Genomic DNA, 18,750 nt, shown 5'->3' with positions numbered 1-18,750 from the left:
AATCCACCAAGCAGTGATGGCGCCTTTCTCGTGCCTTCAAAAACTCATTTCAATAAAACTCAAGTGACATGTTGATAAATTATGGCACTCTCATTCGTTTAGCAAAATTTCCATTTCATGGCACCAGAAATGATATCGATTATATAATTATCTGGATTTTGATTTTTGAACCTTTAATTTCTATAAACCATCCGCCATCTTTAATTTTGAGGGGTCTCCAGTTAGCCTAGTGGTTAAGCCTGTGGATCGCCAATCCGGAGACGGTGGGTTCGATTCCCGTTCCGGTCGGGAAAATTTTCTCGATTCCCTGGGCATAGTGTATCATTGTCCTTGCCTCACAATATACTAATTCATGCAATGGCAGGCAAAGAAAGCCCTTCAATCAATAACTGTGGAAACGCTCAAAGAACACCAAGTTGAAGCGAGGCAGGGAATTTTAGATCGCTATCTTGGATATTCTGGTCACCATTTTTGGACTTCAGACATCTTTCCCATACCAAATTGACCCATATTGCATCGTTTTAGAGACTAAAACTCCATTCAACAGCTGCTATATTGAGTATTAGACCGCCATTTTGATTATTCTGGGGATCATGTTTGGACTCCGGAAATCTTCCACTTATCAAATATACCCATATTGAATGATTTTTCAGCCTTAAACTCCATTGAATAGCCGTCATCTTAAATTTTGAGGCACCATCTTGGATTTTGGACCGCTGTTCCAATTCGATGATTTTGCGATCAAAATTAAATAACTTTTTTTAGGTTGGTTCTAGAGGTTTGGCGTGTTCTACAAAGTTTTTCTGCATGTTAAAAGGCGTCTTCTGAGAAAATGTAATAAATGATTAATCCCCCTAGAAATGAGATAAAAATTTTATTTCTTCAAAAAATTTTTTAGAGGTTTGACGTTTGCGGCAAAGTTGTAGTTCATAACAAGAGAAAAAACTTCGTAGAACATATCAAAGATCTCGAAAACCGATATGGAGCGTTTTGTGCGAAGTACCCCTAAAACTACTTTATTTCAGTGTAGCTTTAACAGGTAAAATCCTACAGTTTTGTGACCTTCTACAAACTTGTTCAGGACGTCAAAATACACATTTCTTCCAAAGATGTTAAGTCATTATATCTTAAAACAAAAAAGTTATAGGCAAATTTATCACATTTTAAGGTGTACTTTCACCTTAAGTAACTATTTCCGGCGCAAAATGGCGCAGATGGCTCAGTCGGTAGGTGAAAGATTAGACTTTTTACTATCTCTTGAGGGTGGAAACTCTCGTGGGCAATAGTGGGAAAGGTGTTTTAGATAGAAGGCATAAACTTATTATTTTGCCTGTAATGCAAGAAAAATAAATAAAAAAAATAATAATTAAGATGCTCGCAGTAATTTAAACTGCATTGCGTAATTTTCGAAAATATTTTACAACATTTTTGAGCTTTGTGCTTACCAAACAGAATATTTTTTGATGATTTTGATTTCATATTGTTAACTATCAGATGGTCAGGCAATTTCTGATAAAATTACTTTAGAATATAACTGTTTGAACTCGTGACGTTTTTGAATCATGTCAAAAGTAGTGCGCATCCTTCCCGTTGTTGTCAGCAATACAGCGCACTAGATGCGCAACATTTGCGACACTTGTGGACCAAGAAAATGGCAATTTTAGATTGAATGGCTGTCTTGATTCCAACCGGATAAACAATACATGTTTTGAAGTACCATCGTCTGTATCATTAGTGTTACTTGTATTTTTCATATTTTTAACAGTACTTTTCACACACATCGGGTTGAAAATAATCAAATTGCACATTTGAAAAAACGATTTGCAAATAAACGATTTGAAAATAAAGCAAATCGTTTTTATCAAATGTGCAATTTGATTTTTTTCAACCCGATGTGTGTGGAAAGTACTGTTAAAAATATGAAAAATACAAGTAACACTAATGATACAGATTACAGACATCTTCCCCAAGTGAAGCGGACCTGGTCTAAAGGTTAAAGCACGTGACTATCACGCCCGAGAACCTGGGATCAAACCCCACTCCAGACAAACTCACAAAAATGTGAGTGGGAAAGTAAAGTGTGGGTCCTGAGATGAACTAGCCTTGGGTTAAAAATCTCGTAAATACAGACAAAAAATATCCACATACCAAATATATGTTGCATGATTTTAGAATCTAAAACCTTATTTAACAGCCGCCATCTTGAATTTTGAGCCACCGTCTTGGATTTTATACCGCCATTTTGTATATTCTGGTTACCATTTTTGGACTCAAGACATCTTCCCCATACTAAATATGTATATTCATATTGCATGGTTTTAGAGCCTAAAACCCAATTAGACATCCGCCGTCTTGAATATTTCTGGTCTCCAATGTTGATTTCCGCACAAAATTCGTCACCCACGCAGTTTGATGTGTCGCATAATAGAGCCTGGTTCAGTTTTAAATATGGCCTGTTTCGTCGGTGCTGGACCGGATAACTTATACGGCCATAACTCCGGAACGTCTTGATCGATCCGGACCATTTTCAATGGCAAGCAATGGGGTAAAATTCCGGTTCGATTCGTGCTAAAATTGTAAAAATCGGCCAATGGAAAGTGCCTTAAAAGTGAGTGAACTTTTTTTCGCACAGACATACATACAGGGGATAGACAAAATGATCGGGACAGGCAAAATTTTCCCATCTCAAAAAATATTCAAATAGCTGTAATTTTTCGAAAAGTGCATCCAATATTCTCAAATATTTACTGTAAGTGGATCAACTGGGTCTCCAGTTAGCCTAGTGATTAAGGCTATGGATCGCCAATCCGGAGACGGCGGGTTTGATTCCCGTTCCGGTCGGGAACATTTTCTCGACTCCCTGGGCATAGTGTATCATTGTGCTTGCCTCAGAAGGTACAAATTCATGCAATGGCTGGCAAAGAAAGCCCTCCAATTAATAACTGTGGAAGTGCTCAAAGAACACTAAGTTGAAGATAGGCAGGCCAAGTTCCAGTGGGAACGTAGAGCCATACAGAAGAAGAAGAAGAAGGATCAACTAGTTGTGTATCAGTGGACAAACTTTGGAAAAAGTCGGGCTATTCTTCACGAAGTTATAAAGATTCTAGAAAAAGGTATATTTATCCGATAGCCAACTTTGAACTGTTATATCTCCGGATTCAATGAACTGAATGCAATGAAATTTTGACCATTTATGACTTATATAATGAACTTTGAAAAACTTTTGACTTAACCTAAAATTCCTAACACGGAAGAAAATTATAACGATTAGATTATTTTTCTAATAAAACTCCAAATTTTCTTAAATTTTAACATCGTTTCAAAATTCAAGATGCTAATTATAGTTCATTTATATTCCCTCTGATTGTCTTGAATATAAATATGTTTTGAAAGGACGTAACAACATAGCCGGCAATTCATTGGAAAAGTAATGGGATGCATATTAAAAATAGACTAATTTACTAAAAAATCATAAAATAAAATCGCTATAACTTTTTCTCTTGTGAATAATTTCAAGTTGAGTCAAACGTTTTTCAGAGCTCATTATATAAGTGGTAAATGGTCAAAATTTCATTGCATTTAGTTCATTGAAACCGGAGATATAACAGCTGAAAGTTGGCTATCGGATAAATATACCTTTTTCTAGAATCATTATAACTTCGTGCAGAATAGCCCGATCTTTTTCAAATTTTGTCCACTGATACACAACTAGTTGATCCACTTACAGAGAATATTTGATGCACTTTTCGAAAGGTTACAGTTTTTTTAGAAGGGAAAATTTTGCCTGTCCCGATCATTTTGTCTATCCCCAGTACATACCTACAGACATCATCTCAATTCGTCGAACTGAGTCGATTGGTATTTGAGTGAACATATAGCCTTTCAGTACACTTTGGTGTACGAGAAAGGCAAAAAAGTCTTTTTCCCTAGTTCTGAACCTTTTAAAAGGGTACTGGTGTCTGCAGAGTGCAGAGTCTGCTCAGGAAAGTAGAAGCTTTCATAACTGTTCTGAGAGTTTTTCCAGTAATTGCTTAAGAAATTTCTTAGATATTTTCTCTAACATTTCTTTGTATAATTTTTCGGCAATTTCTTTTGGAGCTGGTTTTGGTAATTGAATCAGAAATTCCTTCGAGAGCTCCATCATATTTTTCATTGATTCGGCTATTATTATCAGGCGGTATTATCAGGCGACTCATCTGGGAACTTTTTTTAAATATTTTTCCTGCCACTTTCGAAATTCCATTATCAATTACCTTAGCAGCCCATTCAGCAATATCTTCGGGGATTCTACCATTATGTTTTTTCTGTTTCCTTCGGTAATTTATATCCCTTTCGTGACGAACCAGCACAATCGTGCTGTTTTTCGGCATAGGTTTTACACATTTTTTTCAATTGTTTTTCCTGAAAATATGGGATGTAAATATTTTTTATGATTGAGTTATTACTCTAACTTGTATTTCTGAGCTACAGCTTTGATTGGAATTGTTTATAAAAAACGCCACGAAAAGATAAGCAAAAAGTAAGCAATCACCCTAGAAGTTGAAAAAACTATATCTGTCGTATTTTTATAGATATTTGTTTAATCCAGGTATGCAAAGATAAAAATCGATAGAAAAAGAGTACCGTCGTGCAGGGCTTCTTTTTACACTTTTTCATGGTTTTTCAACTTTATGACATTATAACTCCCAGAGTAGTGAATAGATTTCTACAATTTTTACACATAATAATCGTGAGTATGTATGTAGGTTGTATACAAAATTTGAACTAAATCCATCAATAATCAAAAAAGTTGTTCATACACCAATCGGACACATCTCATAAAGAACCGGATGGGGGCTACTTTGGACATTTTTATCTATAACAAAATTGCATTGCAAATTCAAGGTTTATTTTTTGGGTGAAATGGTCATTTATAATGTATAACGATACAAATATTCGATTGCATATGCTACGTTGATATATTTTGAATGAATTGATTAACCCTTTGAAATTTATGAACTGTAGAAACAATGCTTACAGACCAAATATTCTGATACCTTATGTATATTTTATTGATTCATTCGATGTTTTTTCGCGTCCTGACAAGCAATAAACGGTCTGTTTGGAAAATAATTTCAACCAAATGGAGGGAAAACTTTTGCTTCATAATAGTCCCAAAGACATCAAATAGATTTGAACCATATTTCGAATTCAAAAAATCCAGGTTCAAAAGTGTCCAAAGTAGCCCCGCATTTCAAAAGTAGCCCCGCACGACGGTAGTTCTGCAAAACGGCGAAGAAAAAGTGGTGCTTTATTGAAAAGCACAAGACTTCTGGGTGGTCAAAGTGGGACCAGCACAATTGTGCTGTTCCGTCCCCAAGGCAGTCCAAGTTCCATCGGTAATTGCCTATTCTTAGGCGTTTTATGGTATAGAAGATTGATTTTAATTATTAAATCACTAAAAAGTGTTAGTTTGTAAAAACTTAGACGTATAATTTCAACTCAAGGAACACAATATCAGCTTGTACGAGTTTTTTAAGGAACTTTGAATACTTGGGTGAAAAATATTACTCCATATTATCGAAATCATGAATTAGATTGGAACAGGGATTTGCTGTTCTTATTATCTTCTTTTTATTCACTTCTATGATTTGAATACCCTGTCAAGCTGATCTCGTGTTCCTAGATTGAAAAGTATACGTCTAAATTTCTACAAACTAACACTTTGCAGTGATTTAATAGTTACAATAAATCTTCTGTACCAAAAAACGCCTAAAAGTAGGCAATTTGCTGGTCCTAATTTGACCCCAAAAAGTGCATAGGTGGATAAAGTAGCCGAAGTAAAGAAAGTTTTATTCTAGAGGACGTTAAGTTTATGAGAGAAAATTTGAGATAATCATTCTTTTATGGTCCGTCACGAAAGGGATAAAGAGACTCCTTCGGTAATTCCTTATGAAATTACCTAATTTTAGTTTTTGGAATGTCACTGGGAGTTATCTCTGGGAATTCATTTAACAATGCCTTTGGGAATCCTTTGTTTCTTTGAAAATTGGTTTCGAAAAATGATAAGGTTATTCCTATGGAAATGTTTACGTTATTTCCTCTAGAAATAACTTCGATTATTTACTCTGCAAATTGTTATTTTGATGATTCTTTGATTTTGCCTTCAGTTTTTTTGGGAATTTATTTGAGAATTAACCCGACAATTTTAAATTTCCATCCACTTTATTTATGCCTTTGAGAATTCTTAGACAATTTATTTTTGATTTCTCTATGCAATTCCATTGTAACACTCATTGAGAACTTTTCTTTCATCTTTGAAATTTCCTTTGGAAATTCCTTTCCGAATCAATCCGTCAACTCCTTTAAGATTTCCTCTGCATTCTCTAAAATTGCCTTTGAATTTGAAAATTCCTTTGAGTTTAACACTGAAAATAATCTTTTGTCAATTTTGAAACTTTGAGACGGAAAAAAGAAAAAAATTGTTGACACTATTTCCAAAGAAATAGCCGGCGAAAGCTTCAAAAAAAATAATGCCTGAGAAATTCACGATCGCATTAAGGTGAAACGTAAAAAGATCCCATTGCAATTTTTCATACAAACTTAAAAGGCACAAATCAGATGAATGAAGCATCAAACAAAGTCGCACTTGTTTAACCTGGCTTTGGTCACTTGTAATAAGCGAACGCATTTGTTTACGAATTTTTATGATTGGTGCTTTTGAAAACGTGAGGTCCAAGTCGGCCATTGTGGCAGCCATATTTGAATCCTTTGATGTTTCTCCTTAATGAAGTTATTTTCAAACGAGGTTCCGAATATATTTCTAAAAATTGAAGGAAAATTACGAAAATAATTTCCAGAGAAGTTACCAAGGCGCTGGCCGGCGAAATTCCCAAAAAAAAAAAATCCGAAGCTAAACCCAAAGGAAACCCCGTAGGAGTTTCCAGATAAATTTTAAAAGCAATTGAATATTTCAGACAATAATTTTCGAAATGAATGAGTTTCCATAGCCATAGCCGAAGCATTTCATAAAGGAGTGGAAAGAAAGTGCTGAAAATTTTCCAAAAAAATAACCAACAAATGGTCAAATAAATTTAGGAGAAAATTCCAGAAGCAAATTTGGAAGTTCCAGAGAACAAACAAAGTCAATTTCTCATATATAGAATAGCCCTGTTTGTCTGTCCGGTGACTAGCCAACCAGATGCAGCACGCGGGGAAATTCTCACAAAAAATAAAATTTTGGCTCTTCAATTCTTTTTTAGTATCAGATGCAGAGAACAAAACCAGTGGCAACCATAGACAACCAGACACAACATTTGATGAAAAAATCACAGACAACAGACGTTGAAAATTTTGATTTTTTTTAATATTTGACACTTCAAAATGCTTTCATACTCTCAGATGCAGAAAACAAAACCAGTGACAACCATAGACAACCAGACACAGCATTTTATGAAAAAAAACACACACACAGACAAGAGACGCTGAAAATTTTGATTATTTTAATGCAGAAAAGAATCTGTCACTCTTAGACAACCGAACGCAGCAGTTGCTGGAAATAACACAGATAGCCCTGTTTGTCTGTCCGGTGACTTCACCGAAGTATTTTTAGATGTAAATATAAGCTGCATTGAATTCACAAAAAAAACTCTATTCAAAACGTAGAAAAATGTAATGCTTTTCTTATTTAAAATCTACAAGCGTGAATAACACATGAACCGTTTATATTGAAAAATAACTTGCCACGGGCGCTACTGCGTCCACAAATAAACTAGTTCAAAATAATAGCGGGACACTTTCCAAAAAATAATGCTGAAAGATTTCCTACCAATTTCGAAAGGAATCGCTCATGAAATTTCTTGACCGATTACTAGCAAAAACTTTCTACAGCGTCAAGATAGGTCGAAGAATTCCTTCTGAGCTCTGTCAAGAAAATTCTGGAAAATAGGAAGATGTTCCCTAAGAAATTACTGAAACAAATCATAAAGGAATTGCCTCTAGAAACTCTAGAGCTTGAGCTTGATTGACTGCCCGTGGATGCAACTCCAGTATCGCCAGCCAGACCAGCTACACTCACACAAGGAACCAATGAGATTATCTGTCGGGGACTAGCAGGCATCTTCAGTGTGCAGGCATTCTGGGTGTTGGTGATCATCTATTTTTAGACGACAATGGCGCCTGCCACGTCAGGTTGCAGATCAATGTGGGGAAGGGGAAGGAAGTTTTGATTGCAATCGTTTGTATCCACATCAGACCGAATATACCTCTGCGTCTGCACAAATTCATGCGGATGTCGAAGTGTTGGTGGGATATAGTTGGCAAAGGGTTCACACATTGGTGCGTGGATGCCAGGCGTAGGATGAATTGTGTGTTTTATTATACTGAAAATGTGCGGCACAGTTCGTTTTGATTTCATAACTCTTAGGCGTTATGGAATAGATAGATTGACACTGTGCTGTGAAAGTAAGGATGGAAGTAAAACGGCTCTTTAACCGTTTCTTGTTCCAGCGATGGCTATGAACATATGATTATACAGAAGTTGTATAGTAGATAGGAGGGAGAAAGAATATAGAAAGATACAAAGTAGGAGGAAAGTGACGGGCCAGAGATTGAACCAAGACCTTCTGCATACGAATCAGAAGCGGTAGCCACTAGACCACCTAGCCCGTCAAGCCCGTCATAAAGAAATTGCCTCTAGAAACTCTAGAGAAGATATACTACGCTTAGATCAAACTTTCGACTCCCAAGAATACAAGCGGCACGTTGTGAGCGAATCTCACACTTAATTGTTTTCTAAATAAAAGCTATGAATATTTTTAACGAAGACAACGAATCACGAATGAATTAAGTTATTAATTATTATTACCAGCATAAGTTTTCAAAACTTAACTGTTTGAGTAAAATGCATTGCGAGTCTTAGAGTAGACTTTTATAGCAGATTGAGAAAAAAAAAGAAATACATCCCGAAATTCCGAGATATCCCGAATCCAAGAATTTTTTAGGTCAGGAAAAAAAACCCCCTCTATATACAATATACATACTATGATGAAATCATAACATATGGGTTACATTCTAACTAATTTTATTATCAATTTGCTGGATGCATAAACATTTGAATTAAAAGACCTTCGTTCTTCGATAGACCCCTCGTTACTAATTTTATCCAACGTACTTTACAATCGCAAGTGAACATCGTTAACAACACGCGATGGAAATGATCGCACAGCGGAGTAACTACCGGCCGTATGTTCAGAATCCGCCGGCTTGGTTTATTTATTGTCACCTGTTTTGAATTACTTCCCTTTAGAACTTACCTGCTTGCTTATTTATTTGCTGTTATGCTTTGCTCACTCAAACTACGCGGTAGCGACCCCGTGAATGTTCTATGTTACTTCACCATAATTGCATGCGGGGCATATTGTTCTCATGCTAATGATACTTACCGCGTGGTTGCAAAAACAGAAGCTGAACAACCGTTACTTTCAGGTTTTTTTGGTTAGTTAATTTACTGCACATGAATGGTTTGCAAAATTACACAATGTTTAATCAGATAAAAGTTTTTAAAACCATTTTGTGCTTAGAGGTAAATGATTTTCGAACTAAAAAGAGATTCGACTGTTTCAATACTGTATCTTCCAATAACCATAACGCTGATGACCACATCATGACCTTAGACCATTATTATAATACAACATCGCAAAAAAAGCATTTAACTACATACTCTTCTCCCTTTATGGCAAATTATTTCCGGAACTCATGCGTGACCGATCGTTGAACGTCGTCATAGCTACACATGATAGTCTGCTATGTACGGGTCACAGTTCCAGCCCATCTTGCACAACTCTACACTGGTATTCAATTACGAAACTCGCACTCGTTGTTAATATGATAAATGGTCGATAGTAACCTACCCCTACTTTTCCACTTTCACCCCACAGACGACGAGCAACAGAGGTGGGATCTGCCGTCAGCATGTCGAACCTAATCAGGTCCAACGTATTATCAATTGGAGATCGTTGTTAGTAGCAAAGTCATGATCGTGGTTAGATCATTGCTGTACAAGTTTGCGCTAGGAATACTACTGCTAGCGACGCATGATGCGGTATGGGCCCAGATTCAGGACGTCACCATTGTTCTCAGTCAGGGGACGATCGTCGGGGTAAGCTGATCGTTGATTTAATTGGAAACTCACTGTTACGAAGAGTCTTTTACATTTTCACAGCTCAAGGTCTTCCCGGAAACATCCCGAATACCGGTCTTCACCTATTTGGGCATCCCATACGCGAAGCCTCCACTGGACGACCTTCGCTTTGCATCCCCTCAGCCGAGTCCAGGATGGAATCGAACCCTGTACGCTCGAGACTTCAAACCAATCTGCCCGCAGCTAGAACACAACAGCTACGATGACGTGGACTCCCAAGGCCACTACAAGATCCGTGAAACAAGCGAGGATTGTCTGTACCTGAACATCTGGATGCCGGAGACGGCCATCCGATACGGAGGCTTCCCGGTACTAGTCATGATCACCGGTGAAGAGATGGCCTTTGACTGGTCAATCAATCGGGCTACAGGTCTGGATCTCGCGTCGGACGGGATCATCGTAGTCACGGTCCAATACCGGACGAATGTGTTCGGATGGCTATCCCTAGGACAGAGGTACGCTTCCGGGAACCTCGGACTTCTCGACCAGCAGCTGGCCTTGGTTTGGGTCAAGGACAACATTCAAAAATTTGGAGGCGATACCAACAGGATCACTCTGCTGGGCCATGGAACAACCGGCGGACCAAATGTGATGACCCACATGGTCAGTCCCATGGCACGAGGGCTGTTTTCCAAGGCTATCATCATGTCCGGTACTATTTTCTCGCCGTACTCCCGAGTAAACACAGATCGCAGGTTATCCGATGAAATCGTAAAAATCCTGGCCTGCAATTACGACATCGGACGCAACGTGCTCAAATGCCTTCAGCAGAAGAGCGTCCATGACCTTCTCAAGGCTTACGAGTACGTCTACCGCAATGGAAACTATACCATCAACCTGGGTCCAATTGTGGACGACTATTTGCCCGCGATGGAACGGTACGTCATGGACGACCCACGGGTGCTGTTCGCGTCCAAGTCGTTCATCATCGAGGATATGCCGATCATGTTCGGAATTACCAGCAACGAAGGGGGCTTCATGCTGAACAGGTGGCTTGACTTTGCAAAGCAGGGGCAGGACTATCTGCGGAAGTACGTCAACGAGACGTTGGTGCCGAACATTTTGGAGCAGTACGAATTCGACGGCTTTGGACGGAGTCAGGTGAGTTTTATGGAGAGGTCGTAACGTAAGTTTTCTACAGAATTCGTAAAATAATGCCTATGATTTTCATTGAAGGACAGAGATTTGAACCTTCGTCAAGTACTAGGTTTAGAACATCTACGGGCCTTTTTTGTTGGGGTTTTAAAATTTTTATTCATGTTTCGTATAGTTTCGTGATACGACAATGATTGTTGCATTTGACATGCATTGGATTTGGATTGGATTTGGATTGGATTTGGATTGGATTTGGATTGGATTTGGATTGGATTTGGATTGGATTTGGATTGGATTTGGATTGGATTTGGATTGGATTTGGATTGGATTTGGATTGGATTTGGATTGGATTTGGATTGGATTTGGATTGGATTTGGATTGGATTTGGATTGGATTTGGATTGGATTTGGATTGGATTTGGATTGGATTTGGATTGAATTTGGATTGGATTTGGATTGGATTTGGATTGGATTTGGATTGGATTTGGATTGGATTTGGATTGGATTTGGATTGGATTTGGATTGGATTTGGATTTGGATTTATTTGGATTGGATTTGAATTGGATTTGGATTGGATTTGGATTGGATTTGGATTGGATTTGGATTGGATTTGGATTGGATTTGGATTGAATTTGGATTGGATTTGGATTGGATTTGGATTGGATTTGGATTGGATTTGGATTGGATTTGGATTGGATTTGGATTGGATTTGGATTGGATTTGGATTGGATTTGGATTGGATTTGGATTGGATTTGGATTGGATTTGGATTGGATTTGGATTGGATTTGGATTGGATTTGGATTGGATTTGGATTGGATTTGGATTGGATTTGGATTGGATTTGGATTGGATTTGGATTGGATTTGGATTGGATTTGGATTGGATTTGGATTGGATTTGGATTGGATTTGGATTGGATTTGGATTTATTTGGATTGGATTTGGATTGGATTTGGATTGGATTTGGATTGGATTTGGATTGGATTTGGATTGGATTTGGATTGGATTTGGATTGGATTTGGATTGGATTTGGATTGGATTTGGATTGGATTTGGATTGGATTTGGATTGGATTTGGATTGGATTTGGATTGGATTTGGATTGGATTTGGATTGGATTTGGATTGGATTTGGATTGGATTTGGATTGGATTTGGATTGGATTTGGATTGGATTTGGATTGGATTTGGATTGGATTTGGATTGGATTTGGATTGGATTTGGATTGGATTTGGATTGGATTTGGATTGGATTTGGATTGGATTTGGATTGGATTTGGATTGGATTTGGATTGGATTTGGATTGGATTTGGATTGGATTTGGATTGAATTTGGATTGGATTTGGATTGGATTTGGATTGGATTTGGATTGGATTTGGATTGGATTTGGATTGGATTTGGATTGGATTTGGATTGGATTTGGATTTGGATTTATTTGGATTGGATTTGAATTGGATTTGGATTGGATTTGGATTGGATTTGGATTGGATTTGGATTGGATTTGGATTGGATTTGGATTGAATTTGGATTGGATTTGGATTGGATTTGGATTGGATTTGGATTGGATTTGGATTGGATTTGGATTGGATTTGGATTGGATTTGGATTGGATTTGGATTGGATTTGGATTGGATTTGGATTGGATTTGGATTGGATTTGGATTGGATTTGGATTGGATTTGGATTGGATTTGGATTGGATTTGGATTGGATTTGGATTGGATTTGGATTGGATTTGGATTGGATTTGGATTGGATTTGGATTGGATTTGGATTTATTTGGATTGGATTTGGATTGGATTTGGATTGGATTTGGATTGGATTTGGATTGGATTTGGATTGGATTTGGATTGGATTTGGATTGGATTTGGATTGGATTTGGATTGGATTTGGATTGGATTTGGATTGGATTTGGATTGGATTTGGATTGGATTTGGATTGGATTTGGATTGGATTTGGATTGGATTTGGATTGGATTTGGATTGGATTTGGATTGGATTTGGATTGGATTTGGATTGGATTTGGATTGGATTTGGATTGGATTTGGATTGGATTTGGATTGGATTTGGATTGGATTTGGATTGGATTTGGATTGGATTTGGATTGGATTTGGATTGGATTTGGATTGGATTTGGATTGGATTTGGATTGGATTTGGATTGGATTTGGATTGGATTTGGATTGGATTTGGATTGGATTTGGATTGGATTTGGATTGGATTTGGATTGGATTTGGATTGGATTTGGATTGGATTTGGATTGGGTTGGTTAGGGTTTTCCGGGCCAGAAACTGACGTCGGCCTTGCCGAACATAACAGGCCGACCTTGCTACCGTCGTGTACGACTTCTGAGGCTTTCAAGGTGCTTCAAGGAGTGCCAGAGTAGTTTAAGGAGGAATTCAGGGAATTCAAGGGGTTAAGAAAGGTTTCTAGAGGTCTCCGGGAGCTTCAAGGCATATCAAGGAGTTCCAGGGGGTTTTAGACAGGGCTTCAGTAAAGTTTGAATTTAAAGGGATTTCAGGAGTATTTCAGGATGTATTCAGAGAATTTTGGGAAGATTTTATGGGATTTCAGGGACTTTAATTAAAACGTCATGGTGCTTCATAGGTTGCAGGAAGATTTCAGGAGTTTTTATATGTTCTTTATTTTTTAGATCCGTGAAACTATCAACTGGCGATTCTTCGATCAGATCCCGGATACCACAGCACATCTGCTCCACTCAATCATCAAGCTGACCACGGAAACCAAGTTTGAAATTCCGTTCTACAAAACCCTGGAGGTCCTCAGCCTAACCTCATCAGACCCAGCCGACCAGGATCTCTCAAAAAACGACGACCTGCTTCACCAACAAGCCCTACGAGGAGGTGGTAACTTGTACGTCTACCTCTTCCATCACTCAAACTCGATGGATATGCGAGGCAAGATCAACTACTTCGGTGGAGCGTCGCACTCCTCCGATCTGCCTTTCCTGATGGGACCCAGCCTGTTCCAGGAGATTGGCCGGAAACGGCTGTCCCAATCCGAGGATAAGCTCTGCAAGAAAATTCGAGCCTTGTTCACCGAGTTCATCAAAGTTGGGTAAGAAACTCTTCGAATTCCCTGTAATGATCTACACTTACACCTACATTTAATCCACTTGCAGTGATCCCACGCCTGGTCGTAAGATCGACTCGTGGCAACCGTACACCAACAATCTCAAGTACATCAAGCTGATCTCCACGCGAGCGGAGAGTCTTTTCCAGAACGACAAGCACAGTCTGGAGACCAACTTCGAAGACAACATCAAAACTATCGAAAGTAAACTGCTGAACACCAACCAGGACGACCAGGCCCCTAGCCCGGAGAACCCCTACCTCTTGGGTCACATCAACCTCGAAGACCAAGAGAGCTCTCGCTCGTCCAAGAGCGCCATCTACCTGGACAATACCAAAGATTCCGAATACTTCCACTACCTGCGACGGCTCGACAGCTTCTGGTACGGATTCCTACCGAAGCTGTCCCACATTATGAATGCCACCGATCAAGAACGGCTCCGGAACCGCCGGATCGACTTGATCCTCGAAGAAGAGCAGGAACTCTTCCGCGAGTCGTCAGAAGCGTCCCGCTACAAGCATGCCTTCTTCTCGATGCTGACCCTAGTCTGCATGCTTCTGGCCGTCCTGTGCGTCTGCGTCTACGTCCTGAAGAAGAACACGAACACCAATTTCACCAATATCTTATGACACAAGTTCTTCTTCCGGTCGAAGTTGTTCGATCGGAAGAACCGCTCCAAAAAGGCGGGAGTGAGTGATAGTGCCGCGGACGATGACGAGTTCAACATCACCGGTATCAGCCATCGGATCAAGACGACGACCACCAGTACGAGTGGGCCGTCCACGAGTCGGGTGGTGCGCAACAATCCGTTGTACGGTGAGAACTTCAAGAGGTTCGTCGCCGGAGGTGAAAGTGTGGGGCCCACCAGTTTCGGGGCTAGTGCTAGCAATAAGAGTGTCATCGGAGGTCTGCGGACGGTGGAAGGTTCTTCGGTGAGTGGGGGTCGTCGGGGGAACAATGAGTTCGGGGAGAACGTGAATGCTATTCTGACCGATTTGGACGAGGAGATGGAGGTCAGAAACTGGCGGTACCAACTCTCCAATGATCATTTCTAGGGATGTACAATGTGTGTGATAAGTGTATTTGGTTAGTTATAGGTATTAATGGTATACGTAATAAATATTGTGTGATCTTTATGAAGTAGACGTCCAATAAAAATACTTTTACTTATATTATTTTAAAGTTTTTTTTTCTAGCATCCTTCATCTTAATCAACCAAACCACTTTAAGGCTCAGAAGTTCAGGTCTTTGGGACAGTAACCATTTTAGCTACATTGAAGAGCATTGCTCTGAAACCAACTGAGGCAGCATATGTAACTCAATCAACTCAGCGGTTAAACAAGCACAACTGAATAAGACTCCTCGCGCTGAGTCTACAGGGTCGACGGCTTGGCATTAGTCGTGAAGTTCACAAGCATGCTAGGGTTTTGCCCATGTGATGCAACACCAATGAAAGCGATGGTAGCAACCATGCATCACCAACCCAAAGCACATCGACACGACATAGATACCATTGGTAACCATAACGACTTTTTTCCATATACAACCATCACCCGTCTAGACCGTCGCTCGTTTGACCGTCAATGATTGAATCTGTGCGTCTTGACTCTTGAAATTCTAGGTTTGATTTGATGCCGTTTGTAGAGTTGATAAGATTTATAATTACCTAGCATAATATAGGGGAACTTACGTATTCTCGACCGTTTTGTTCTCTTCGTCATAGAGGGTTTTTTGAAACCTGTTGAACTCAAAATTGGCCCCAAATCTTTCCCAACCAAGCTGAATTATACTACCAAGTTTCAGGCAATTTGGTTGACAAAAACCCCCCATGACGAAGAGAACAAACCTGCCGATAATACCCTTTGTCACCCTATTTCAAATGTTCAAATCTTGCACAAATATCTTTTCGCAACGTAGGGTTTCTGTTGTAGCGTTGGGAGCATTTTTAGTACGGGATGCTAAACTGGGAATCGTTTTCGACAGTCAAAAATGTTTAGCCAGTATATTACCACCGAATATAGGTTTACTCTCCCTCCATCGAGGCGTATTGTAACTAATGTATGGTTTGGGGCCGGATCGTCAGGGACCATAATCTCCCGGTCTTAATGAAGCAGGCTTAAGACGAAATAACGTCCAAAATGTTGGATGCTTCATAAGGTCTATGTTCCTCTATTCTAAGGGCTTTGGATCAGTCATGAAAAAAAATCGTCATAAATACCTTGAGCATTATGGGGGCTCGAACAATTGTACAGTGTGCCATTAGCCTGTAATTCAAACAAATGAGCCGGACTCATCACTACGTAATTGTGTAGTTATGGGAAAGCCTTCTTTTTATAATTGTTTATTGATGTTTTATCACATTTCATGCACAGAATGCAGTTCCAAATATGTTATTTAACTAGGTGTCAGGTGTCAGGTGTCAATCGAGTAGACACCACACACTGCTGCCGTACTGTCGCGACCGTCATGACCATCGATTCAATAGGCCGAGAACTCCGAACGTCACTCAAAACAAAATCGTGATTGTTGAAGTCCCCGAGGTAACGACGCAACCGACAAACAATTTGTTTTTTCATCTTGACTACGTTGTACGGCGATTTGATGAGCCTATTGCGATTGTGTGGCAGTGAAAACGAAAACATGCTCAGGTCGGTTTGAAAGTGAACACTAACGGTGATCAATGCCAAGCCTGGTCGACATGCTACTGGGTAATTCTGAGGGAGTACACAGAACAACGGTGCAGAAACTGAGGAATTGTTACTAACTACCTTATCTTACCGGTCAGGCTAAGGCCTGCTGTACGTGGGAGTCGTCTCCATTCTTCTCGGTACATGGCTGTGAGTCCCCAGTTCCGCACTCTGCGAAGGGTCCGCAAATCGTCCTCCACTTGATCTGCCCACCTAGAACCATTTTAATCGGCTTGCTATCCGACATCCTGATGAAATTCGCAAGGAATTCCTCCAGAGATTCATACAGAAAACTTCCAGAGATTTCCCCATGAATTCCTCCTGAGATTCTTCCAGGTATTCCTCATGCAATTCCTCCAGGGAATTCTGCAGGGGTTCTTCAAAGAATTCGTCCAGGGATTCCTCTTCCAAGGATTTCAACAGGAATTCCTCCAAGAACTCCTTCAGAGATTTATCCAGGCGTTCCTCCAGGGATTCCTTCAGAAATCCTCCACGAATTCCACAAGGAATTCTTCCAGAGATTCCTCATGGAATTTCACTAGAGATTTTCTAGATTTTTTCCAAGGATTCACCCAGAGATTCGTTAAGTCCCAGAATTAGTTTCAGGGATTGCTTTAGAGATTCATCCAGCAATTCCTCCAGGGATTCCTATAGAAATTCCCTGGAGGATTTCTAAAGAAAATCCTCCAAGCATTACTCCAGCAATTTTTCCAAAAATTCCTCTAGGGATTTCCTCCAGAATTTCCTCCAGAATTTCCTCCAGGATTTCCTACCGGAATTCCTCCGATAATTGCTCAAGTCTTCCAGAAAACCTCCAGGGATTCTTCCAAGTTCCAGTTCCAAGTTCCAGGAATTCCTTCAAAGATACCTCTAGGAATTTCTCTAGGGGGTTCTAAGGTTTTTTTCCAGGGATTCCTCCAGAGATTCGTGCATAAATTCCTCCAGTAATTCCTCCGGGAAATTCTCCCGATATTTCCCAAAAATTCCTTTAGGAATTCCTCCAAAAATCCTCCTGGTATTCCGACATGGATTCTTCCAGGAAATTCTCGAGGAATTCTTCCAGGGATACCTCCAGAAATTCCATCAGGGATTCCTCCAGAAAATTCTCCTAGAATTCTCCCAGAATTCCTCTAAAGATTTTTCAGAAATTTTTCAAGGGATTCCTCCACAGGTTCGACCAGAAATTCTTCCAGGAATTCATCTAGAAATCCTTCCACGAATTCCCCCGGAGATTCATCCAGGAATTCCTCCAGAGATAACTGCAGGAATTCCTTTAGAGATTTCCCAGATATTTTTAAAGGGATTCTTTCAAAGATGCGTCCATAAATTCCTCCAAAAATTACTCCAGGAGTTCCTCAAAGGATTCCTAGATAAATTCTCCCAGAGATTCCTCCGGGAATTTCTCCCGAGATTTCCAAGAAATTACTTCGGATATTCTTAACCCGTTTCGGTCCTAGTTGGGACTTTAATTTCAAAAAATCACTGTGACTTCATTTTCCAACCGATTTTAACGAAATTTGGAACGAAGATCGCGCTTGGTTGTATGGAAAAATATTAAAATGGTATTTTAATCCTTGGGGTTTGAGTTATTGAAGGGGTTGTATGGGTCAAATCGGGTCAAAAATGGACTAACTTCCTTTTAATCACTGATAACTTGTAAAAAAACACATGCAATATGATTGCAAACATGTTCAATTATCTTTTTATTAT

General features: G+C 39.4%; 2 protein-coding genes across 3 annotated transcripts in view; both read left to right on the top strand.

The window, feature by feature from the left end:
- Nucleotides 1-14,984, top strand: part of LOC109416898 (liver carboxylesterase 1F) — a 36,601-nt gene extending 21,617 nt beyond the window's left edge. For both annotated transcript variants that reach the window (XM_029875027.2, XM_029875028.2), the window contains exons 2-5: nt 9,918-10,138; nt 10,202-11,281; nt 13,914-14,338; nt 14,403-14,984. In XM_029875027.2, the coding sequence (XP_029730887.2) occupies nt 10,013-10,138; nt 10,202-11,281; nt 13,914-14,338; nt 14,403-14,982 (2,211 nt within the window). In that variant the 5' untranslated portion in view covers nt 9,918-10,012 and the 3' untranslated portion in view covers nt 14,983-14,984. The remainder of the gene's footprint in view (nt 1-9,917; nt 10,139-10,201; nt 11,282-13,913; nt 14,339-14,402) is intronic.
- On the top strand, nt 14,983-15,528 carry LOC134290916 (uncharacterized; the record flags this gene model as incomplete). The annotated part of the gene is made up of 1 exon (XM_062858146.1): nt 14,983-15,528. A coding segment is annotated over one exon (426 nt), but the record flags the coding sequence as incomplete, so codon positions are not given.
- Nucleotides 15,529-18,750: the final 3,222 nt, after the last annotated feature.

This window comes from Aedes albopictus, chromosome 3, assembly GCF_035046485.1.
Source record: "Aedes albopictus strain Foshan chromosome 3, AalbF5, whole genome shotgun sequence".
NCBI classification, from domain to species: Eukaryota; Metazoa; Arthropoda; class Insecta; order Diptera; family Culicidae; genus Aedes; species Aedes albopictus.
This window is presented reverse-complemented; position numbering and strand designations above follow the sequence as displayed.